A 25,221-nucleotide genomic window follows, 5' to 3' on the forward strand; every position below is an offset into this window, starting at 1 on the left:
TATTTCTATAATTTTATACCCTAAACATATATTTATGTAATTAAAAATGGTAAATTATATTTTTATAAAGATTATATAATCATGCAGCTTGAATAACAACAAACTAAGAATTTTCATCAGATTAACTATAAAGAAACATGTAAGCAAACCCACTCATGAAAAATTATGTATTATAAGATTTCTTGGTATTAAGACATAACCAAGTAATTTCAACCTTTGTGACACTAAAGCAAGAGTCATATCTACTCACAACTATGTTTATCAAGACCAATAATGGTAAAATTGATGTAAATTTTTTCTATTACCTATACTGTAAGAAAATGGTTTGCTTTAATTTGCTATCCTTAACTCTTCCAAAGTAGAAAAGGATATTATCATAAATATGTGTCCCAAGACTGAATCGGATTTGCATTGAGAATCATACCTCACATCTATAAACCCAGCACTTTGGGAGGCTGAGGTGGGTGGATCACCTGAAGTGAGGAGTTGGAGACCAGCCTGGCCAACATGGTGAAAACCTATCTCTACTAAAAATAAAAAAATTAGCTGGGCGTGGTGGCAGGCACCTGTAGTCCCAGCTACTTGGGAGGCTAAGGCAGGAGAATCCCTTGAACCCAGGAGGCGGAGGTTGCAGTGAGCCAAGACTGTGCCACTACACTCCAGCCTGGACAACAGAGCGAGACTCTGTCTCCCTCCCACCCCGCAAAAAAAGAAAGAAAAGAAAAAAAATGAAAATCATACCTCTAGACCTGTGTTATCTAAAAAGGTAGCTAACTAGCACATGTGACTATTTAAATGCAAATGTATTTAAATAAAATTTTAGAAAATTCACTCCTTTAGCTGAAAAGCCATAGCTACAGAACACTTCCTTCACTGCAGAAAGTTTTCCTGGCCTGTGCTACTTTAGACCTTTCACCTAGAACCATAATCAGGCTTAAAATATAGTTCCTGACTTAGCACTTCAAAATATTCAAAACATTTGTAAGTAAAATGTTTAAAGTTATTATGAAAGATTACAAAAGTGAAGATACCAAATGAATGCCTAAAATTCTAAGAAATTATTTCAAATATTTCTCCCATGCAAAATTATTTAAAGGCAGTCACATCTAAAGTTCCTTTAAGTATAAAAACTTCTATTGTGAAGGAACTCTTTTATGAAGTAGAATAAAAAGAAGCTAGAAAGAAGAAGCCATTTCACGGAAACTACAAAGTTTAGGTAGATTTTGTTCTAAGCACAACAATGAGCCAACAAATACTTTCTAATCGAATAAATCTTAAAATATATCAATGAAATCTAGCAGGTCCATTAATGCAATTTCACTATCACTGAGGGGCACATGTATGCATCGGCCAGCGTTAAGAATGTAAAAGGACCCCATGGGCAAAGAGTACATTAACCAGCTTCTGTACATGTATACCCAGGCTTCTTAAGAAATTAAATTAGGATCTATGGGTAGGAAAAAGAATCATAGGTAAAAGAATAGAGATTAGAGTTTAGGACACCTAAAGGTACTTTCAAATGGAAGAAATAGTTTTGCAAACTTCAAATTAAGACAAAGAAATCCCAAGTATGACATGGTAATCTCCAAATCTCTGTTTGTTGATGTTGTTAAACTATAAAACAAACAGCAGGATGTGGAGCTTGAAGGGAGTAGTTAACAGAGGAATTCCAACAAAAGTGAAAATACTTAAAGATTACATTTTAGGGGAAAAAAACTGGACTGCAAGGTAGTCTGGTTGTAATAGAAATCGTAACTTTAATCTACTGTGTAATAATAAGCAAGATTTTACCTTCATTTTACCTCATTTTCCCTATACTTATTTTAGAAAACTACTGGCAAACTCGAGTAGATAATGATTAATCAAAATTACCAACAGATTTTACTTTTAATGTATTATTTTCCATCCTTAGTCACTCCTTTTAGAATGGTTTAGATGAGCGCAGTGGCTCATGCTTGAAATCCCCCCACTGCGGGAGGCTGAGGCAGGAAGATAGCTTGAGCCCAAGAGTTCAAGACCAGCCTGGGCATCATGGCGAAACCCTGTCTCTGCTAAAAATACAAAAATTAGCCTGGTGTGCTGGTGTGTGCCTGCAGTCCCAGCTATGCAGGAGGCTGAGGTGGGAGGATTGCTTGATCCCAGGAAGCAGAGGTTAGAGTGAGCTGAGATTGCACCACTGTACTCCAGCCTGGGTGACAGAGTAAGACCATGTCTCAAAAATAAATAAATAAGTAAAATTTAATGCAATGCTCTTATAAGAAGATAAAAAGGAAAAGACTATTGGGCTGGTAGACCTCCATTGGGAAATCCAGAGCAAGAAGACGGCCAGCATCTTCAATTACAGTGACAGTTTATTGGCTCACAGAAGTTATGATGGTCCACTCTTTTTAGCACAGTTCTATTTATGAACAACTTAATAAAATGTGTGCTTAAAATCAAACTGCTACAGGAAATTGAGTCCAATCTCTCTCTCTCTCTCATTGCAAGACCCTGCTACAGTGATCCATATACCTATGGATCATGGCCCCTGTTGAATGAAGTCGGCCTTACCGTCTTAAAAAAAAAAAAAATATATATATATATATATATATATATATATATATATATATATCAAACTGTTACAAAATGGTATGTAGGTATGACAGTCTGACATCTAATTTCATCCCTAATTAAAAATAAAAAAAAAAGTAGTAACTACCCCAGCTAGTTATGAATGGCTTACAGATCTTCTATAGCTGGTAAATCTGGTAATCATAAACATATTCTAGGTGTTTAACAAATACTCATTAATGTTAGACATAGATTCCTCAAACTTAATTAAAACCACAGTGGAAAATTATTTTAGATATAATGGAACAGAGCAAATATAATATAGGTAACCCTAATATAAATAAAACTTACCAAATAACCGAAGTGAAAACCTTAATAAATGTATTGCCCCCCTTATAAAGTGACATTTAAGATAAAAATCTATAATTTTTATAGATTGGTACAGAAATTGAGGTAAAACATTGATCAAAACTTAATCCATAGTAATGAAGAACAATGCTTACCTAGTTCAATACATGTTATTCCAAGAGACCACACATCTACTTTGCCATCATATTGTCCTTCATCCATGGCTAAAATTACTTCTGGGGCCATCCTAGAACAAAACGTTAATTTAAGTTAAAGATTTTTTTTAAAAAGTATACTATCCTTTGAGAATGTAACAGTCATCTACATGGAGATCACTGGTTTGAATTCTAGCCAATATATCTGGACATAAGAATTTTTATAACGGGAACTAAGTGCATTACAGGTTGTGAGGTAAATATTTAGCAATGCATATATAGTGTGAGATTTATTTATTTATTTTATTTATTTATTTTTTTGAGACGGAGTCTCGCTCTGTCACCCAGGCTGGAGTGCAGTGGCGCAATCTTGGCTCACTGCAAGCTCTGCCTCCCGGGTTCACGCCATTCTCCTGCCTCAGCCTCCTGAGTAGCTGGGACTACAGGCGCCCGCCACCACGCCTGGCTAATTTTTTGTATTTTTTAGTAGAGATGGAGTTTCACCGTGTTAGCCAGGATGGTCTTGATCTCCTGACCTGGTGATCCGCCCGCCTTGGCCTCCCAAAGTGCTGGGATTACAGGCGTGATCCACCGCACCTGGCCCATAGTGAGAGATTTATTTTCACTATCCATCATTATCATGTAACAGCCACCCCAAAAGAAAGAGGCTCCCAAGGCAGAATTATATTTTGCATCTGCTCAAGTTTGCAGATTATAATATTTCATATCCTTTAGGCCAGTGGTTCTCAAATATTTTGGTCTCAGGATCCCATTACAAAAGTCTATTTTTTGGCCAGGCACAGTGGTTCACGCCTGTAATCCCAGCACTTTGGGAGGCTGAGGTGGACAGATCACGACGTCAGAAGTTCCAGAAGCCTGAGCAACATGGTGAAACCCCATCTCTACTAAAAATACAAAAATTAGCCGGGTGTGGTGGCTGCTGTCTGTAATCCCAGCTACTCAGGAGGCTGAGGCAGGAGAATCGCTTGAACCTAAGAGGCGGAGGTTGCAGTGAGCCAAGATCACACCACTGCACTCCAACCTGGGCGAGAGGGCAAGACTACGTATCAAAAAAAAAAAAAAAAAAGTCTAATTTTTCCTTAAAAGATTGAATTTTACTATTGGCAACAAGTATTGTCAGTTGTTTTCCTTGAAGTTCTAAGCTCATGTCATTTATTAAAGAAAATTATCTGCCACAATAACCAAGACTGAATAATCATAGTTTGTTTGTGTCTTTCTTTCAAATAAAAATGGTGCTCCATGATAAAAGTGGCTAGGGCAGCTTGCAACTCAATCACACAATTATCAATCTTATGGGCATCTTATTTGTAAATGAAGCACTAATCACTAATTCATGTCTTCAATTAGTGTCCTACATTCTTTTTTTAAAATTTTAATCTTTTTTCTTTTGAGAGACAGGGCCTCACTCTGTCGCCCAGGCTGGAGTACAGTGGCACAATCTCGGCTCACTCCAACCTCTGCCTCCTGGGTTCAAGTGATTCTCCTACCTCAGCCTCTCAAGTAGCTGGGACTACAGGCATGCACCACCATGCCTGGCTAATTTTTGTATTTTTTGGTAGAGATGGGGTCTCACCATGTTGGCCAGGCTGGTCTCAAACTCCTGACCTCAAGTGATCTGTCTGCCTCGGCCTCCCAAAGTTCTGGGATTACAGGTGTGAGCCATTGCACCTGGCCGAGTTTAACATTCCTGACAGTACTTTACCTTACACTTCATTTGTATTTCATGTTAAACATAGACAGACACTTAAAACGGCTGCTGACTGCTTTAACTATTCTTACCAATACGGCGTTCCCACAAAGGAATTGGCAGGTGATGCCATGGAAGCAGAGCCAAAGTCAGCAAGTTTCACCTGGCCTGGTTCTGTCAGAAGGATATTTCCTGCTTTGATATCTCTAGGTTTAGGGAATACAGAAAATTACTTAACTTTCCCTCAATAGATTATGTTTAAAACGATAAAAATAAAACAAGAATTCATAGGATAGAGAAAGAGAAATCAAAATAATTAAGTGCTGGGGTAATCTCACAATTGGGATAAGGAGAATTAATATTCAAATTAGAAAACAAAAAACTACAGAATTCAAATAAACATATAGTAATAATTTTCTAAAAGAGGAGACTAATAGCAGTAAAAAAAAGAAAATTAGTTCATTGGAGCATAGTTTATATTTTAGTTTCTGTTTATTGGTAGAAACAATGGTTTTTAAAATACATTGCAATTAGCAAACAATCTCTTCATCATACGTAAGATTTCTGAGTATCCATACTTAACTTAAAAACAAAAAAGAAAATATAAAATAACCTTATTCTCCAAACTTTTTAAAAGACTTATTCAAAATAAATAAATACATAAAGATGTATTCGTATCATTTCCAAACGTCAGCATAGTTTTCCTAAATATAAAATAAAAACTGAAATATATGGATAATGTAGTATCAATGATCCCAAATTTACTTTTCTGAAATAGCAAACATACTGTCTATATAAACTAAGAAAACATGTATTTATATAATAAGACTGTCCATCTAATTAGCATTATAATATATACTTAATCATTCAAAAATTAAAATAGAAATTAAAGTGCTGAATTTCCAAGCCCTTGTTAATTCTCACTATAATATTTTAGAGCATAACACGAAGTGAATCTATTTTTCCTCCATTTGATTTTTTTTAAATGGAGAGGTATCTTAAATTTGAGAAAACCTTAGGTTGAAATTCCAACTATGGCACTCACTTATTTACTAGCTTGTGGGTATCTCTCAGATCTTATCCTCATGTTAAAAAATGATAACCTATTAACTCACAATGACTCTATTATATAGTTTAAAATGTACTGCCTGGTTCATATATGTAATAAGAAAATGCTAACTTTCTTCTAAAACAGCTAGAACCAATACCAGTGCCAAAAATACATTATAAAATGTTTTAACTTCAAAGTTACTAACCATTATCAAGGATTATCAAGGACCACAGCTCAAAAGCATAAAAAGTCTTAAGCAGCTTCTGTTTTTTTTTTTTTTGAGACAGAGTTTCACTCTGTCACCCAGGCTGTACAGTGGTACAGTGTACAGTGTGTACAGTGGCACAATCTCAGCTCACTGCAAACTCCGCCTCCCGGGCTCAAGTGATTCTCTTCTCTCAGCCTCACGAGTAGCTGGGATTATAGATGCCCACAACAAAGCCCAGCTAATTTTCATATTTTCAGTGGAGACGAGGTGTTACCATATTGGTTGGCCAGGCTGGTTTCGAACTCCTGACCTCAAGTGATCCACCTGCCTAGGCCTCTCAAAGTGCTGGGATTACAGGTGTGAGCCACCTCGCCTGGCCTTAAGCAGCTTTTATTCGTCCATGTCATAGAATCAATGGAATAAATATGTCATTATCAGTAACCAGAAGACAAAAGATCTAGATTTAGTTCTAGCTCTATCTACTCAGCTTTGCAACCTTTAGGAAATTAGTCACAAATTGAGACATCAGTGATTTTACCGGTAAAATGAGAAAGAAAAACTGTATGATTCTCTAATGCCCATTCCAGTTTGCAAATTAAATGATTCTATAGCTAAATTTCTACCACAAATCTAGAAAGTATACATATTTTTACAAGGTCCAGCAGCACATATAGGCAAAGATAAAAATTATCCTAGTGAGATAAAGTATACAACTATGTTCATTTTAGGACATGAAAAATCTAAAAAAATATGAGCTTATATTATTTTATTTGGCTTTAACCAATAAAAACTTTAGAGTTAATAAATTCTAAAGTTGGTATATGCAACAAGCCATTTACTTATCAATATATGATAATTTCCAAAGCACTTACCTATGAATCATAGTATGAGAATGTAAGTAGGCTAATCCCTGAAGAGCACCATGTGTAATTGCTGCTATTTCCACTTCTTGTAATGGCTTTTTGTGAACTTAAAATTTATTTCAAAATAATTAATACACAGAACATTTTTGTTAAAAAAATACATATCTAATACATGGGGCAGTTTTTAAAAACTGATACTTAGCAAGAAGAGATTTATTTTCCAAGATGATAAAGATTATTAAACTTTATAACTTGTATGCAGTTGTGTCAGTTGTTAAAGTACAGTTCATAGCCAATTCTTCTCTTAGCTAACAATATTAAATAATTATTTGGTGATGTAAAAACAATAGTAACAGAGTTCTCTCTTTATTCTCACTTACCTTTGTTTTGAACAAGAGGAGCAGAATGACAGAGAATTCAGAAAAATACTTGTAAAGTCACAATGAGAAAACATGACTATTTTAAGCTACTGTATAACATATAATATTTAATAAGGACAGCATATACCATGCTGAGAATTTGAACAAGACTAAGAGTTCTGCTCTTTCTGGAAAGTTTTACATTATTTGGTATTAATATCATTTAAATAATGTCTAAATTATCATTTTATTCTGTGAATACTTTTAAAAAAATAATCAAAGGGAACTTACCTTCTAGTAAATCTGAAGCAGATCCTAAACAATATTCCATTACAAGCTACATGGAAAAGTTATAAAAGCATTAAAATATATTATTATAAAGATTTAATATAAATTTAAGATAAAATAAGTTCACACAGTAGATCAAGAACATAGTTTGAAGTAAAATTCTAGTCACCATTTACCTTAAAAAAATAGTTATATAGATATTACTCAGAATAATATATTTTTAAAATTTTTTAATAAAAAAGTTATGTATTCAGTGATTTGTTAAATGCATAAAGTCAAGCCAATGATACATTAATCTTTTAATAATGCCAACATATAATCACTTCTATAAGCTGTGTATTTCATATATAATTACTAATTAAAATTATAAAGAAATACACTATTTCTTAAAAATGTACTATTCCATTACTACAAACCTATAGTAACAATATTGATCATTGTTAGAAGACAGAAAACTGTGTTCTCTAGAATTATATGTATAGTCAGCCCTTCACATCTGTGGGTTCTAGATTTGTAGATTCAACCAACTATATACCAAAAATAATTGAAAAAATAAAAAAATTGTCTGGGCACGGTGGCTCATGCCTATAATCCCAGCACTTTGGGAGGCCAAGGCAGGCAGATCACCAGGTTAGGAGATTGAGACCATCCTGGCACACACGGTGAAACCCCATTTATACTAAAAATATAAAAAATTAGCTGGGTGTGGTGGTGGGTGCCTGCAGTCCCAGCTACTCGGGAGGCTTAGGCAGGAGAATGGCATGAACCTAGGAGGCGGAGCTTGCAGTGAGCCATGATTGCGCCACTGCACTCCAGCCTGGGCGACAGAGCGAGACTCTGTCTCAAAATAAATAAATAAATAAAATTTTAAAAAATGACAATATAACAATAAAAATAAAACAAAAAGCCAATACAACGTAACAACTATTTACATGGCATTCACATTGTGGTATTATAACTAATCTACAGATGATTGAATAAATAATAGGTGGATGTGCCCAGGTTATGTGCAGATACTCCATTTTATAGAAGGGATTTGGTATCCTGGGGGTGGGTGTCCTGGAACCAAATCCCCCACAGATACTGAGGAAAAACTATACAAAGCTTAGGTTACAACTGTTTCTTTGAAAGCAAACACAGAGCACCTCCTATGTGCCAGGTATTTTTTATATAGTAACCAATTTAATCCTCAGAATAATCTTATGAGGTAGGTCCTATTAGTATCCTTGTTTTATGGATGGAGAACCCTGAGAAGCAGAGAGGTTACCCATCTAATGTTACTTTTTCTTTAATCATAGCCTCAATTTTACAAGTCACCACTACCACTACCAAAACAAACTGGATAAAAATGCACCAAACACTACAAATCTAAATCTACAGTACGTATACTAAAATGATACTTAGCTGTGACTTATTAATTATTCAAAATAAGGGGCCATTCCTGCTAACAAAAGGGCAAAATAAATTTCTACTTCTTATAATAAAGTGCAACAATTCTCTATCTTTAGTGTTATTCGACCAAGGAATTGTGATCAGCTCAAATTTCACCAGGATTCACCCAAATTTCACCAAGATCTTTCTGGTTAAATGCATTACAGTACATTTATGTCAAGAAAACATATGCTAACTTTCAACCTCAAGTAACATGATTGTTTTCACAATGTTTGAATGGTACTACTAATACTGTCATAGGACATTTTATCATACATACAAAGGTCAACAGAATTCTGAAAAATCTCTGCAGTGAGACTTGCAAAAGTTCTATTATCTCTTACTGCCTACAAGTTCTAGGAAATATTGCTTGTTTTCTTTCAGTATGAACTAACATTTCAGGTGTTTTTTGCATGCATTTACACAACCAGTATGAGATATTCTGAATTAATGCATTATAAACCAAAATCAGCTAAAATTGCAACAAGGGGAGAACAAATACCAACCCATGCAGTGTGTTCACGTAAATAACAGCCTTTGTATTCTATACTGTTGGGATGTTTTATTCTTTGTAGAAACTTGACTTCCTTAATAATATCCTGCCATTTCTGTGGGGAGAAAAAAGGTAAAGAATTATGAACAGGACTTTTCCTCAGAAAGTTATATAAGAATAAAAGTAATTACTAAATTTAGAAGAGTTAACAAGAACATGCAACTTTGCTTGGTTTTACTGATTTATTGGGAGGGTCTTGCTCTTTCACCCAGGCTGGAGTGCAGTGGCACAATCTCAGCTAACTGCAACCTCCATCTTGTGGGCTCAAGTGATCCTCCCACCTCAGCCTCCCAAGTATTTGGGTCTACAGGCGCACACCACCATGCTCATCTAATTTTTCTATTTTTTGTACAGATGGGGTTTCACTGCATTGCTCAGACTGGTCTCAAACTCCTGACCTCAAGTGATTCACTTGTCTTGGCCTCCCAAAATATGGTCATTTTTAGATAAAATATCAAAATTAAAAAGTTTAAATAAATTATATTCAGCCAGGTGCAGTGGCTCACGCCTGTAATCCCAGCACTTTGGGAGGCTGAAGCAGGTGGATCACAAGGTCAGGAGATTGAGACCATCCTGGCCAACATGGTGAAACCGTGTCTCTACTAAAAATACAAAAATTAGCTGGGCGTGGTGGTGTGCACCTACAGTCCCAGGTACTCGGGAGGCTGAGGCAGGAGAATAGCTTGAACACAGGAGGTGGAGGTTGCAGTGAGACGAGATCGAGCCACACTGCACTCCAGCCTGGTGACAGAGCGAAACTCGGTCTCAAAAATAAAACAAATAAATAAATAAATAACATTCATATACAGGCATATCTCAATTTACAGCACTTTGCTTTATTGTACTTCACAGATGTTACTTTCTTTTTTTTTTAAAACAAATTGAAGGTTTGTAGCAATCCTGTGTCAAAGCAAGTCTACCAGCACCATTTTTCCAATAGCATGGGCTCACTTGATGTCTTTGTGTCACCTTTTGGTAACTCTCACAATATTTCAAACTTTTTCATCATTATTATTATACCTGTTATGGTGATCTGTGATCAGTAATTGTTTACATTACTATTGTAATTGTTTTGGGGAGCCATGAACTGTGCCCATATAAGATGGTGAATTTCATCAATAAACATGTATTCTCACAGTTCCACCAGCCAGCCATTCCCCGGTCTGTCTCCCTTTCCTTGGGCCTCCCTATTCTCTGAGACACAATAATGTTGAAATTAGGCCATCAATAACCCCACAGTGACCCCTAAGTGTTCAAGTGAACGGAATACTCACACATCTGTCACTTCAATTCAAAACTTACAAGTGATTAAGCTTAGTGAGAAAGGCATGTCAAAAGCTGAGACAGGCTTTGAAGCTAGGCCTTTTGCACCAAATAGCCAAGTTGTAAATGCAAAGAAAAAGTTATTGAAGAAAATTTAAAGTGCTACTCCAGTGAATATATGAATGATAAGAAGGTAAAACAAGTTTATTGTTGATGTGAAGAAAGCTTTAATGGTCTGGATAGAAAATCAAATCAGCCACAACATTCCCGTAAAACAAAGTCTAATCTAGAGGATGGCCCTAACTCTCTTTAACTCTACAAAGGATGAGAGAGGTGAGGAAGCTGAAGAAGAAAAGTTGGAAGCTAGTAGAGGTTGCTTCATCAGGTTTAAGGAAAGAAATTATCTCCGTAAAATAAAAATGCAAGGTAGGCCGGCACGGTAGCTCACTCCTATAATCAATCCCAGCATTTTGGGAGGCCAAGGCGGACAGATCACTTGAGGTCAGGAGTTCAAGACCAGCCTGGCCAACAAGGTGAAACCCCATCTCCACTAAACACACAAAAATTAGCCGGGTGTGGTGATGCGTGCCTGTAGTCCTAGCTACTAGGGAGGAAACGCAGAGGAAGGAGAATCGTTTGAACCCAGGAGGCAGAGGCTGCAGTGAGCCAAGATAGTGCCACTGCACTCTAGCCTGGGCAACAGAGAGAGACTCTGTCTCAAAAAAAAAAAAGAAAAAGAAAGAAAGAAAAGTGCAAGGTGAAGCAGCAAGTACTGATGTAGAGGCTACATGCAAGTTATCCAGAAGATCTAGCCAATGTGTCATTGATGAAGGTGGCTACATTACGCAACAGATTTTTTTGTTGTTGTTGTTGAGAGTCTCACTCTGCCATCCACACTGGAGTGCAGTGGCACGATCTTGGCTCACTACAACTTGTGCCTCCTGGGTTCAAGCATTCCTCCTGCCACCACACCTGGCTAATTTTTCTATTTTCAGTAGAGACGGGGTTTCACCATGTTGGCCAAGCTGGTCTCGAACTCCTGGCCTCAAGTGATCCACCTACCTTGGCCTCCCAAAGTGCTGAGATTACAGGTGTGAGCCACCATGCCCAGTCAACAGATCTTCAGTGTAGATGAAATAGCCTTATATTGGAAGAAGATACCATCTAGGACTTTCATGGCTACAGAGCAACTATGAAATGCCTGGTTTCAAAGCTTCAAAGGACAGGCTGACTCTCTTGTTAGGGGCTAATGCAGCTTGTGATTTTAAGTTGAAGTCAATGCACATTTACCATTCCAAAACTCCTACTCTGCCTGTGCTTGTTCAATGAAACAACAAAGCCTGGATGACAGTACATCCATTTAAGCATGGTTTAGTGAATATTTTAAGGCCACGGTTGAGATTTACTGCTCAGAAAGATTCCTTTCAAAATATTACTGGTCTTTGCCCGTGTACCTAGCCACCCAAGAACTCTGATAGAGATATAAAAGGAGATTTATGTTGTTTTTATTCCCGCTAATACACCATCCATTCTGCAGCCCATGGATCAAGGAATAATTTCGAGTTCCAAGCCTTATTATTTAAGAAAGGCCGGCAGGGCACAGTGGCTCACGCCTGTAATCCCAGCACTTTGGGAGGCCGAGGCGGACGGATCACCTGAGGTCGGGAGTTCAGGACTAGCCTGACCGACATGGAGAAACCCTGTCTCTACTAAAAAAATACAAAATGAGCCGGGCGTGGTGGTGCATGACTGTAATCCCAGCTACTTGGGAGGCTGAGGCAGGAGAATCACTTGAACCCAGTGGGGCGGAGGTTGCGGTGAGCCGAGATAGTGCCATTGCACTCCAGCCTGGGCAACAAGAGCGAAACTCCATCTCAAAAAAAAAAAAAAGAAAGAAAGAAAGAAAGAAAGGCTATAGCAGCTGGGCATGGTGGTTCACGCCTGTAATCCCAACACTTTGGGAGGCCGAGGCAGGTGGATCACCTGAGGTCAGGAGTTCGAGACCAGCCTGGCCAACATGGCAAAACCCTGTCTCTACTAATAATACAAAAATCAGCCAGGCATGGGGATGCAGGCCTATAATCTCAGTTACTCGAGAGGCTGAGGCAGGAGAATCGCTTGAACCCGGGAGGCAGAGGTTGCAGTGAGCCGAGATCATGCCATTGCACTCCAGCCTGGGCGACAAGAATGAACTCCATCTCAAAAAAAAAAAAAGAACACACAAAGGCTATAGCTGCCATAGACAGCAATTTGTCTGATGGATATGGGCAAAGTAAATTGAGAATCTTCTGGAAATAATTCATTCTAGATGCCATTAAGAACGTTTCCGACTGATGGGAGGGCAAATTAGCAACATTATCAGGAGTTTGCAATAAGTGGATTCCAACCCTCATGGATGACTTTGAGGGGTTCAATATTTCAGTGGAGGAAATAATTGCAGATGTGGTGGAAACAGCAAGAAAACTGGAATTACACATGGAGCCTGAAGATGTGACTACACTGCTGCAATTTCATGATAAAACTTGAGTGGATGAGAAACTATTTGTAATAGATGGGCAAAGAAAGTAATTTCTGAATATTACATAAACTTAGTTGATAAAGCAGTAACAGAGTTACAGAGGATTGACTCCAATTTTGAAAGTTTTATCATGGGTAAAATGCTGTCAAACATCATTGCATTCTACAGAGGAACCTTTTGTGAAAGAGAAAACTGATGGGCAAACTTCACTGTTGTCAGATTTTAAGAAATTGCCACAGCCACCTTAACCTTCAGCAACCACTACCCTGATCAGTCAGAAGCCATCAACATGGAAGCAAGATTCTCAACCAGCAAAAATAGTATGACATGCTGAAGGCTCAAATTTTCATTAACTTTTTTTTTAGAAATAAAATATTTTAAGCTGGGCGCAGTGGCTCACGCCTGTAATTCCAGCACTTTGGGAGGCCGAGGTGGGGGGATCACGAGGTCAAGAGATCGAGACCATCCTGGCCAAGATGATGAAACCCCGTCTCTACTAAAACCACAAAAAATTAGCCAGGCGTGGTAGCGGGCACCTGTAGTCCCAGCTACTCGGGAGGCTGAAGCAGGAGAATCACTTGAACCCGGGAGGCGAAGGTCGCAGTGAACCAAGATTGCGCCACTGCGCTCCAGCCTGGCGACAGAGTGAGACTTCATCTCAAAAAAAAAAAAAAAAAAAGGCCGCCCCTACCGAGAAGTGAGGAGCCCCTCTGCCCGGCCAGCCGCCTCGTCCGGGAGGGAGGTGGGGGGGTCAGCCCCCCGCCTGGCCAGCCGCCCCGTCCGGGAGGCGAGGGGTGCCTCTGCCCGGCCGCCCCTACTGGGAAGTGAGGAGCCCCTCTGCCCGGCCAGCCGCCCCATCCGGGAGGGAGGTGGGGGGGTCAGCCCCCCTCCCGGCCAGCCGCCCCATCCGGGAGGGAGGTGGGGGGGTCAGCCCCCCGCCCGGCCAGCCGCCCCGTCCGGGAGGGAGGTGGGGGGATCAGCCCCCCGCCTGGCCAGCCGCCCCGTCCGGGAGGGAGGTGGGGGGATCAGCCCCCTGCCCGGCCAGCCGCCCTGTCCAGGAGGTGGGGGGGGCGCCTCTGCCCGGCCGCCCCTACTGGGAGGTGGGGAGCCCCTCTGCCCGGCCAGCCGCTCTGTCTGGGAGGGAGGTGGGGGGGTCAGCCCCCGGCCCGGCCAGCCGCTCTGTCTGGGAGGGAGGTGGGGGGGGTCAGCCCCCGGCCCGGCCAGCCGCCCCGTCCGGGAGGGAGGTGGGGGGGTTAGCCCCCCACCTGGCCAGCCGCCCCATCCGGGAGGTGAGGGGCGCCTCTGCCCAGCCAGCCGCCCCGTCCGGGAGGGAGGTGGGGGGGGTCAGCCCCCCGCCCGGCCAGCCGCCCCGTCCGGGAGGGAGGTGTGGGGATCAGCCCTCCGCCCGGCCAGCCGCCCTGTCCGGGAGGTGAGGGGCGCCTCTGCCCGGCCGCCCCTACCGGGAAGTGAGGAGCCCCTCTGCCCGGCCAGCCGCCCCCTCCAGGAGGGAGGTGGGGGAGTCAGCCCCCCGCCGGGCCAGCCGCCCCGTCGGGGAAGTGAGGGGCGCCTCTGCCCGGCCGCCCCTACTGGGAAGTGAGGAGCCCCTCTGCCCGGCCAGCCGCCCTGTCCGGGAGGGAGGTGGGGGGTCAGCCCCCCGCCCGGCCAGCCGCCCCGTCCGGGAGGTGAGGGGCGCTTCTGCCCGGCCGCCCCTACTGGGAAGTGAGGAGCTCCTCTGCCCGGCCACCACCCCATCTGGGAGGTGTACTCAACAGCTCATTGAGAACAGGCCATGAAGACAATGGCGGTTTTGTGGAATAGAAAGGGGGGAAAGGTGGGGAAAAGATTGAGAAATCGGATGGTTGCTGTGTCTGTGTAGAAAGAGGTAGACATGGGAGACTTTTCATTTTGTTCTGTACTAAGAAAAATTCTTCTGCCTTGGGATCCTGTTGATCTGTGACCTTACCCCCAACCCTGTGCTCTCTGAAACATGTGCTGTATCCACTCAGGGTTGAATGGATTAAGGGCGGTGCAAGATGTGCTTTGTTAAACAGATGCTTGAAGGCAGCATGTTCGTTAAGAGTCATCACCACTCCTTAATCTCAAGTACCCAGGGACACAAACACTGCGGAAGGCCGCAGGGTCCTCTGCCTAGGAAAACCAGAGACCTTTGTTCACTTGTTTATCTGCTGACCTTCCCTCCACTATTGTCCTGTGACCCTGCCAAATCCCCCTCTGCGAGAAACACCCAAGAATGATCAATAAAAAAGAAAAAAAGAAAAAAAAAAAAAAAAAAAAAAAAAAAAAAAAAGAAAGAAAGAAAATATTTTAAAATTAAGGTACATACACTGTCTTTTTTAGACAAAATGTTATTGCACACTTAATGGACTACGGTACTACAGTATAGCATGGACATATATATATATTTTTTTTAGATGAAGTCTTGTGTTGTTGTCCAGGCTGGAGTGCAGTGGCACAATCTTGACTCACTGCAGCCTTCGCCTCCTGGGTTCAAGTGATTCTCGTGCCTCTTCCTCCTGGGTTCAAGTGATTATCCTGTCTCAGCCTCCCAAGTACCTTGGAATTACAGGCACCTGCAACCACGACTGGCTAATTTTTGTATTTTTAGTAGAGACAGGGTTTTCCACCACATTGGCCAGGCTGGTCTCAAACTCCTGACCTCAAGTGATCCGCCTGCCTCGGCCTTCCAAAGTGCTGGGATTACAGGCGTGAGCCACTGTGCCAGGCCTAGACATAATTTTCATATGCACTGGGCACCAAAAAATTCATGTGACTTGCTTTATTATGATATTTGCTTTATTGTAGTGGTTGAGAACAAAACCCACAATATCTCCAAGTCATGCCTATAGTTTACAACTCAATTATATAATTTACAAAATTATTTCACTCAAGGTAGGTAAGACAAATTTGAGTTTGATAAAATTTATCATTAATGACTCATTAAAATTTTACAACCATACACCAATCATGTTGATAACTATATACCATATTCAGTGATTTTTCTTCAAAAGTCCAACCTTTCTTTTTTAATACAGTTTTATTGATATGTAATTTATATACCATAAAGTTCACCTGTTGTGTTTTTGGCTCATTTCTATTACCAAATGTTAGGGTTTAACTCAAATGAAGTAATTCCTCTGAGATTTAAGTTCCTAAATGCAGACTCTAAAATGCTAGTGAATAATTAGCTATTATATATAAAAGTTCACAGAAAAAAACCAAGCAGTACAAAAATCTTTTCCTACATAGTTTACTAAGAGGCTTATTCACTAATACCTATACCTATCAGGAAATACAGTTAAACCTTTGGTCTTAAGCTACTTCATGACAACCTTAAACACTTAGGCCACATCCTAAACATAGTTACTCTTAAGAAGCAACCCGAGAACTCTAAAAATACAGATCCTTTGGTCCATACCCAGAAATTCCACAGATTTAGTAGGTGTGAGAGGAGGACTAGAAATCTGTTTTTGCTCTTTTTAATTATTTTAAGTTTTATCACTGATTTGGGCTATATTCTTAATGGCAAGGAAAGCAGTATAAATAGAATAAGAAATGCTGTATACTAGATTTAAGATCATATACCTCCTATGTTATTTCACAAGGCCTTAACAGAACACAACAAAATATGTTCCAGTGTTTTGTGTAAAATGTGGAAGATACATTATAAAATGCTAAATCCAGAAAATCTGTTCTATGGTCTAAGTTTCAAATTTGAATACTCTGGAAGGCAGACTCAAAAAAATGTATTCCTTAATATAAAAAAATTTTCATGAAGGACGCCAACATTAGATATTAAAAGATGATGTGGTAAATGAAAATTTTTGTTCTAGGTGTGACTAATCAGACTCTGAAACAGACAGATATAGATACATATGTAGATATACATACACCCAATGAAATATTTTTCAGACTTAAAAAGGAAGGAAATTCTGACATAACTACAACATGGATGAACTTTGGGGATATTAGGTTACGTGATATAAGCTAGTCACAGACAAATCCCAAATGATTCCACTTATATTAAGTACCTAGTCAAATTTATGGAGACAGAAAGTAGACTGGTGGTTGCAAGAGGCTGGGGAATTATTGTTTAATGACTACAGAGTTTTAATGTTGCAAGATAAAAAGAATTCTAGAGATGCATGGTGATAATGGTTGCACAACAATGTGAATGCACTTAATTCCACTGAAATGTGGAATTGAAAATAGTTAAAATGGCAAATTTTATGTTGTATGTTTTACCACAATTAAAAATAATTTTAAAAAATTTAAAGATTAAAGAGAATTCTAGAGTTTCTTTTTCTTTTTTCATTTATAAATATTTTATTTTTTGACTGAGATGGGGCGGGGGAGGGGGGAAATCTCACTATGTTCCCCAGGGTGGTCTCGAACTCCTGGGCTCAAAATGATCCACCCACCTCGGCCTCCCAAAGTGCTGGGATTACAGGTGTGAACCACAGTGCCAGGCAGAATTGCAGATTTTTAAAAGCAGACTACATTTCATAAATAAATTTATGAAATTAGGTAGAATATAATCTGAAGAGAACTAATTAGAATATTAGTGAACTAAAAAGTACATTCAATGTAGCATTAATAATTTCATTTTCTAATTTTTCAAATTGTTATACATTGCTCGTTTCTCAGACTAGATATACATTCATGTTGATTAAAGTTTGTTTAAAACAGGCATTAAACAATGTTTAAACCATTTTAAAGATCACAGGCTAGGTGCGGTGGCTCACGCCTGTAATCTCAGTACTTTGGGAGGCCAAGGCAGGTGGATTGCTTGAGGTCAGAAGTTCAAGACCAGCCTGGCCAACGTGGTGAAACCTCACCTGTACTAAAGATACAAAATATTTGCCAGGTGTGGTGGCAGGCGCCTGTAATCCCAGCTACTTGGGAGGCTGAGGCAGGAGAATTACTTGAACCTGGGAGGTGGAGGTTACAGTGAGCCAAGATCGCGCCACTGCACTCCAGCCTGGTGGACAGAGAGATGCTCTGTCTCAAAAAAAAAAAGATCATATCCAGTATAATTTACTGTCAAGTACATCTTATTTTACTTTAATTTTTTAGAAACTGATAATCTTTCCAAGATAAACAGAGAATATTTAAAATGACAGTTTAAAAAATTAAGGCTGGGAGCGGTGGCTTACGCCTATAATCCAAGCACTTTGGGAGGCCGAGGCAGGCAGATTGCCTGAGGTCAGGAGTTCGAGAACAGTCTGGCCAACATGGTGAAACCCTGTCTCTACTAAAATACAAAAAATTAGCCTGGCATGGTGGCATGCACCTGTAGTCCCAGCTACTCAGGAGGCTGAAGCAGGAGAATTGCTAAAACCCGGGAGGCAGAGGTTGCAGTGAGCTGAGATTGCACCACTGCACTCCAGCCTGGGCAGCAGAGCGAGACTCCAGCTCCTAAAAAAAAAAAAAAAAATTGAAAGCAGGCCGAGCACAGTGGTTCACACCTGTAATCCCAGCATTTTGGGAGGCCAAGGCAGGTGGATCACCTGAAGTCAGGAGTTTGAGACCAGCCTGGCCAACACGGAGACACCCTGTCTCTACTAAAAATACAAAAATTAGCCAGGTGTGGTGGCGCACACCTGTAATCCCAGATACTCTGGAGGCTGAAGCAGGAGAACTGCTTGAACCTGAGAGGTGGCGAACGTTGCAGTGAGCCAAGATTGTGCCACTGCATTCCAGCTTAGGTGACAGAGCAAGACTCTATCTAAAAAAAATAAAAATAAATAAATAAATAAATAAATAAATAAATAAATAAATAAAAATAAAAGCAGGAGGCAAGAGTAGGGGGGATTTGGAGATACCAATAATGCTCTGTTTATGGCTCTCAGTACTATTAGAGTTAAATGGGTACATCGGTTTGTGAAAATAAATTCATTGAGATATACACTTAAGATGTGTATACTTCACCTGTTAACACTTAAAAAATTCCCAACCTTCCTCCCCAGTTAAAAATTATGTCTTCCTCTAACATACCAATAAGAATGTATATATTGGCCGGGCGCGGTGGCTCACGCCTGTAATCCCAGCACTTTGGGAGGCCAAGGCAGGCGGATCACGAGGTCAGGAGATCAAGACCATCCTGGCTAACACGGTGAAACCCGTCTCTACTAAAAATACAAAAAATTAGCTGGGCGTGGTGGCGGGTGCCTGTAGTCCCAGCTACTCGGGAGGCTGAGGCAGGAGAATGGCGTGAACTTGGGAGGCGGAGCTTGCAGTGAGCCAAGATTGCACCACTGCACTCCAGCCTGGGCGACAGAGCGAGACTCAGTCTCAAAAAAAAAAGAATGTATATATTTATTCTGAGATAAATATAAGAAAAAAACAAGAATGTACATATTTAACCTACCTCAGTAGACTGCTTTCCACTATAAGACATTTTCTTGATGGCCACCACTTCATTGGTACGCACATCTCGTGCCTAAAGAAGAAAGAAAGAAAGAAGCACTGTAAAAATTAACAGGTGAAATCTAGGCAACTATTTCTTTGCGAATATAAAAGCATTTGTAAACTACCATGTCAAAAAGGACATCAAAACCACTTTTAAAGAAAATTTTAAAAATAACACTATACAGCAATACTTATAAAATTATCCTGGAGCTAGTACTTTAAAAAGAAAATAAAGCAAAGTAAAAAAATAAGAAAATAAACCTTTGAGTAATCTGAGAAGAAAAATACAGAAATTTGAGTAGTACTATAAACAAAGAGACAATGCAATACAAGTGTATAAAAGTCTATGCTAATAAAGTTTGAAATCTCAATGAAACAGACAACTTTTTAAGAAAGAATAAATTACTAAAACTGACCTAAAGACAATAACATGAGTAAAACAATGATGGCAGATTGAAAAGAATACCAATGAATGATCTTTAACATAGTCTTCAGTGAAAAACAGTTTTACCAAAGGAACTTTCCAGAATATATAAGAGAAAAATAGAAGAGCTATCCCATTAATTTTACAAAGGCAGTTTAACCCTATAACTGAAACCTCATAAAGAGTACAAAATTGAAAGTTAGGTACCAATTGCATTTGTGAATATAGATGGGAAAACTCTAAAATTAGCAAACCAAATTTTACAGGGCATTAAAAGATTTTTCCTTTGGATAAAATATACTATTACAGGCTGGGCGTGGTGGCTCACACCTGTAATCCCAGCACTTTGGGAGGGTGAAGCGGGTGGATCACCTCAGGTCAGCAGTTCGAGATCAGCCTGGCCAACATGGTGAAAATCTATCTCTACTAAAAATATAAAAATCAGCCGGGTGTGGTGGTGCACGCCTGTAATCCCAGCTACTTGGGAGGCTGAGACAGGAGAATCGCTTGAAACTGGGAGTCGGAGATTGCAGTGAGCCGTGACCATGCCACTGCACTCCAGCCTGGACAGCAACACTGTCTCAAAAAACAAAACACACAGGAATGCAAAAGATTTTGAAACTAGAAAAACATTTCATAATTCACCACATCTTTTAAAAGTCAAGGGGAAAAATATATATAAACTCTCAATAAATGCTGAAAATGTGAGACAGGCCTAACGCTAAATGTATTCAATTGTAGAGAAGGCCAAACTCTTAGAAAAACAAAATTAGCAAGGTAATTCCTCAACATATGCTGTCTATTGAAAACAACTGCTAATCAGGATCAAGACCAGACTCCTTAAAATGCTGTCATGATGATTATTTAATACTGTTGTGGAAAATCTGGAAAAAAAAAAAAAAAGCACAGAAACTTGACAGTTAACTCTTAGAAAACAAGAGCGAAACTCCCACTATACACACACAAAAAAATAACTATTAAGAAAGTACAAGGCAATAGCTGTGAAATATTTAAAATGAGTTTAGTAAAAGGGTTAGAAACCATCTCAAACCATCTGTGCAAGAACTCGTTTTCAATTCAGGCTCTAATGAATTCCCAAAGACAAAATGTTCTAAAAGTGGATTGTAGTGATGGCTACAAAACTTGTATCTACTAAAAATAATTGAACTGTACACTTAAAACTGGTAGACCTATGGTATGTAAATTATACCTCAAAAAACTTTTTTTTTAAAAAAGGACAGCACCTGTAAAATTATACCTCAATAAAGGTTGCTTTAAAAAATTAAGTAAGGGCCAGGCGCGGTGACTCACACCTGTAATCCCAGCACTCTGGGAGGCAGAGACGCGCGGATTGCGAGGTCAGGAGTCCGAGACCAGCCTGACCAACATGGTGAAACCCCGTCTCTACTAAAAATACAAAACAGCCAGTTGTGGTGGTGCACGTCTGTAATCCCAGCTACTCAGGAGGCTGAGGCAGGAGAATCGCTTGAACATGGCAGGCAGAGGTTGCAGTGAGCCGAGATCATGCCATTGCACTTGAGCCACTGCAGTCCAGCCTGGGCAACAGAGTGAGAGTCCATCTCAAAAAAAAAAAAAAATTAAATAAGACCAGGCATGGTGGCTTATGCCTATAATCCCAGCACTTTGGGAGGCCGAGGCGGGTGGATCACTTGAGGTCAGGAGTTCAAGACCAGCCTGGCCAACTTGGTGAAACCCCGTCTCTACCAAAAATATAAAAATTAGCCAGGCATAGTGGCACATGTCTGTCGTCCCAGCTACTCGGGAGGTTGAGGCACAAGAATCGCTTGAACCCAGAAGGCAGAGGTTGCAGTGAGTTGAGATTGCGCTACTGCACTCCAGCCTGAGCAACAGAGACCCTGTATCAAAAAAAAAAAAAAAAAAAAAAAAAAAGACAGAGCTTATTATCTGTGTTCTGCTACATAAGTACAGTGAAGAACTAAGGACATTTTAATTTCAACTGCTAGTGGATTGGTTAGTGGAAACCTGTACCACTCACTGTAAAGGGTGAAGTAGATCTAGCCACATAAGTCTTGTTAGATATGAATTTCTTTTTCCAAAATGTTCTCTACTCACCTACCTGTGAGCCCCCTGATTTTGATTAATAGGACTAAAAGGTCATATAACAGCTTTATTGAGAAATAATTCATATACCATATAATTTACCCATTTTAATGTACACAATTCAATGGCCTTTAGTACATTCACAGATATGTGCAACCATTAGAACGGTCAATTGCAGAACATTTTTTTTTCTTTTTTTTTTTTTGAGATGGGAGTCTCGCTTAGTAGTCCAGGCTGGAGTGCAGCGCTGCAATCTCGGCTCACTGCAAACTCTGCCTCCCAGGTTCATGCCATTCTCCTGCCTCAGCCTCCTGAGTAGCTGGGACTACAGGTGCCCGCCACCACGCCCAGCTAATTTTTTTGTATTTTTTTTTTTTTTAGTAGAGACGGGGTTTCATCGTGTTAGCCAGGATGGTCTCGATCTCCTGACCTCATGATCCATCTGTCTTGGCCTCCCATAGTGCTGGGATTACAGGCGTGAGCCACCGCGCCTGGCCCATAAACTCTTTAGCTATCAGTCTCCTGTCTCCTTACCTACCTCCCAGACCTAAGCAGTAATTTACTTTCTGTCCCTAGAGATTTGCCCATTCTGGACATTTCATACAAATGTAATCATATATGTGGTCTTTTGTAATTGACTTCTTTCATTTAGCATAAAGTCAAAATTCATGACTAATGAGGTTGAGGATCTTTTCATGTGTTTCTTGGCCATTTGTATATTTTCTTTGAAGAAATCTTGATTCAAGGTCCTTTGCCTATTTTTAAAATTGAGTGTCTTTTTATTATTGAGTTGTAAGAGTTCTTCATATATTCAAGACCCAAGTCCCTTGTCAGATATACCATTTGCAAATATTTTCTCCTGTTGTCTTTTCACTGCTTTGAAGCAGGAAAGTTTTTAATCTTGAAGAAGTCCAATTTATCCTGTTGTTGTTGTTCACACTTTTAATGTCCCATCTAAGAAGGCTTTGTGAAAACAAATGTTATGCAGATTTATCCCTACATTTTCTTCTAAGAGTATTATAGTTTTCACTGTTAAACTTATGTCTCTCATCTATTTTGAGTTAATTTTTTTTTTTTTTTGAGATGGAGTCTTGCTCTGTCACCCAGGCTGGAGTGCGGTGGCGCGATCTCGGCTCACTGCAACCTCCACCTCCCGGGTTCAAGTGATTCTCTTGCCTCAGCCCCCGGAGTAGCTGGGATTACAAGCACATGCCACCATGCCCGGCTAATTTTTTTTATTTTCAGTAAAGATGGGGTTTCGCGTTGGCCAGGCTGGTCTCAAACTCCTGACCTTGGGTGATCTGCCCGCCTTGGCCTCCCAAAGTGCTGGGATTACAGGCATGAGCCACCGTGCCTGGCCTGGGTTAATTTTTATATATAGTATGAGGCAGCAGTCCAATTTCATTATTTTGCATTTACAAAGCAAAAAATTACCTAAAACAAAAATTATGGCATTGTATTATATGTTTATAATATATGTAGATACAATACATATGACAAGAATAGCATAAAGAATATGGAAAGGGATAAATAATTTCTACATTTTACTTGACATGACAGAATATTAACAAATGAACTTGAAAAAAAGATGGAATGTTCTAGTAGAAAGTAACAGTAAGAAAAGCTTGCAAAAGTGTTTGTTTACATAATAAAACACTGTGTAGAACAGAACCAAATGAACTATAAGTAACTAACGAAGAACACAATACTACACATCATCTATTCTCACCTCCAGAGAGAAAAAGAGCAAAAACAAAATAAGTTGTAGTCCTAAAGACAAACTAGATGCTGTTGAGAGAAAAACGGGAACAGAAATAGTCAGAGAGAGTAGGAAAAAGAAAATACACACAATAAATAATTTTGTTTCAAACTAGGAAATTGTCTGTGAAGATACATTTGGGATCTATTTTAATAAATTCATAAGAATGATCTGAAATCAGTATATCAATTAATTATATACAAATGGTCTTATGAGACTAATGTGAACAACACCGAACAATTTACTGTAATCACTGAAAATATAAAACTTGCAAACCTGCTAAGAGAGCACAGATTAGTAAAATCTTATACTAGGAAACAAGAGGTAAATATTACATCCCGTTTCAAGAAATGAACAAAAACCCACTTTGTTAGAAAGTAAATAAATGATTTTGCTGGGACCATACATGGTCTACCATATTTGTTAGCAAGCTGCCTGGTTCCCAAGCCAGTGTTCTCTTTGGCTTTTATATTATATTTCTTATTGTGTGACCCATCTACTGACATCACATTGGTTCTATTTAAGGTGTTGGAAACTAAAAGATTATGTTTATCTTCCTGGTAATCTAGAGACAGTGATCCTTTTGGACATCTGACTCTGGTTTAGTTTCAAATACTCACTACGATACCAGTCCTTGATTAGCTTGCCTGATGAAACAGCCATGCTGGCTGACTCAATTTGAGTATTTTTTAATTTAAGGTGATCCCTGCCAATTAATTAAAATTCAGAAGTGTGTTAAAGAGCTATTTTTAGCCACCTAAAAAAATTTGACCAGAGGGTCCTTCCTTTAGATAGTCTATAAACAAACACTGCACATTTCATCCCGTCATGGAGTGGGGATGAGAGGAAATGTAACAACAGAACAGTGTGTGCATGGGTTTCTCTGATACCACAAAATATGAAGATTAGTGACCCAGAAATAGAATTGCAGCAAAAAGATTCAATTCTGGACTACATTCAAACTTTCCTCATCTACATGTTCATGTTTCCCACACATCAATAAACATAACAGAAAAAACCTGCTTTGAGTTAATTAACCTTGACTCCTCTGTGCTTTCATTCAATTGTTTCTGGGATGGTCCTAACCTGAATTGGAGAGTTTCCTGGCCCCCTAAATCAGCATTAAAAAAAAAAAAAAATTTCGCTCTCTACATTTCATTACACAAATCTGTCAAACATATGACAAAGTTGGCACAGCACAGTGAACCCTTCTTATGCCTTCCTTTAGATCA

General features: G+C 39.6%; 1 protein-coding gene across 5 annotated transcripts in view; it reads right to left on the reverse strand.

Moving 5' to 3' along the window:
• TAOK1 (TAO kinase 1) overlaps positions 1-25,221 on the reverse strand; it is a 164,518-nt gene that overhangs the window by 69,257 nt on the left and 70,040 nt on the right. For all 5 annotated transcript variants that reach the window (XM_008965146.4, XM_034942166.3, XM_055101577.2 and 2 more), the window contains 6 exons: positions 19,684-19,755; positions 9,468-9,569; positions 7,534-7,579; positions 6,893-6,989; positions 4,854-4,967; positions 3,054-3,145 (listed from right to left, as the gene is read on the reverse strand). In XM_008965146.4, the coding sequence (XP_008963394.1) occupies positions 3,054-3,145; positions 4,854-4,967; positions 6,893-6,989; positions 7,534-7,579; positions 9,468-9,569; positions 19,684-19,755 (523 nt within the window). The remainder of the gene's footprint in view (positions 1-3,053; positions 3,146-4,853; positions 4,968-6,892; positions 6,990-7,533; positions 7,580-9,467; positions 9,570-19,683; positions 19,756-25,221) is intronic.

This window comes from Pan paniscus, chromosome 19 (genome assembly GCF_029289425.2).
Source record: "Pan paniscus chromosome 19, NHGRI_mPanPan1-v2.0_pri, whole genome shotgun sequence".
NCBI lineage: Eukaryota > Metazoa > Chordata > Mammalia > Primates > Hominidae > Pan > Pan paniscus.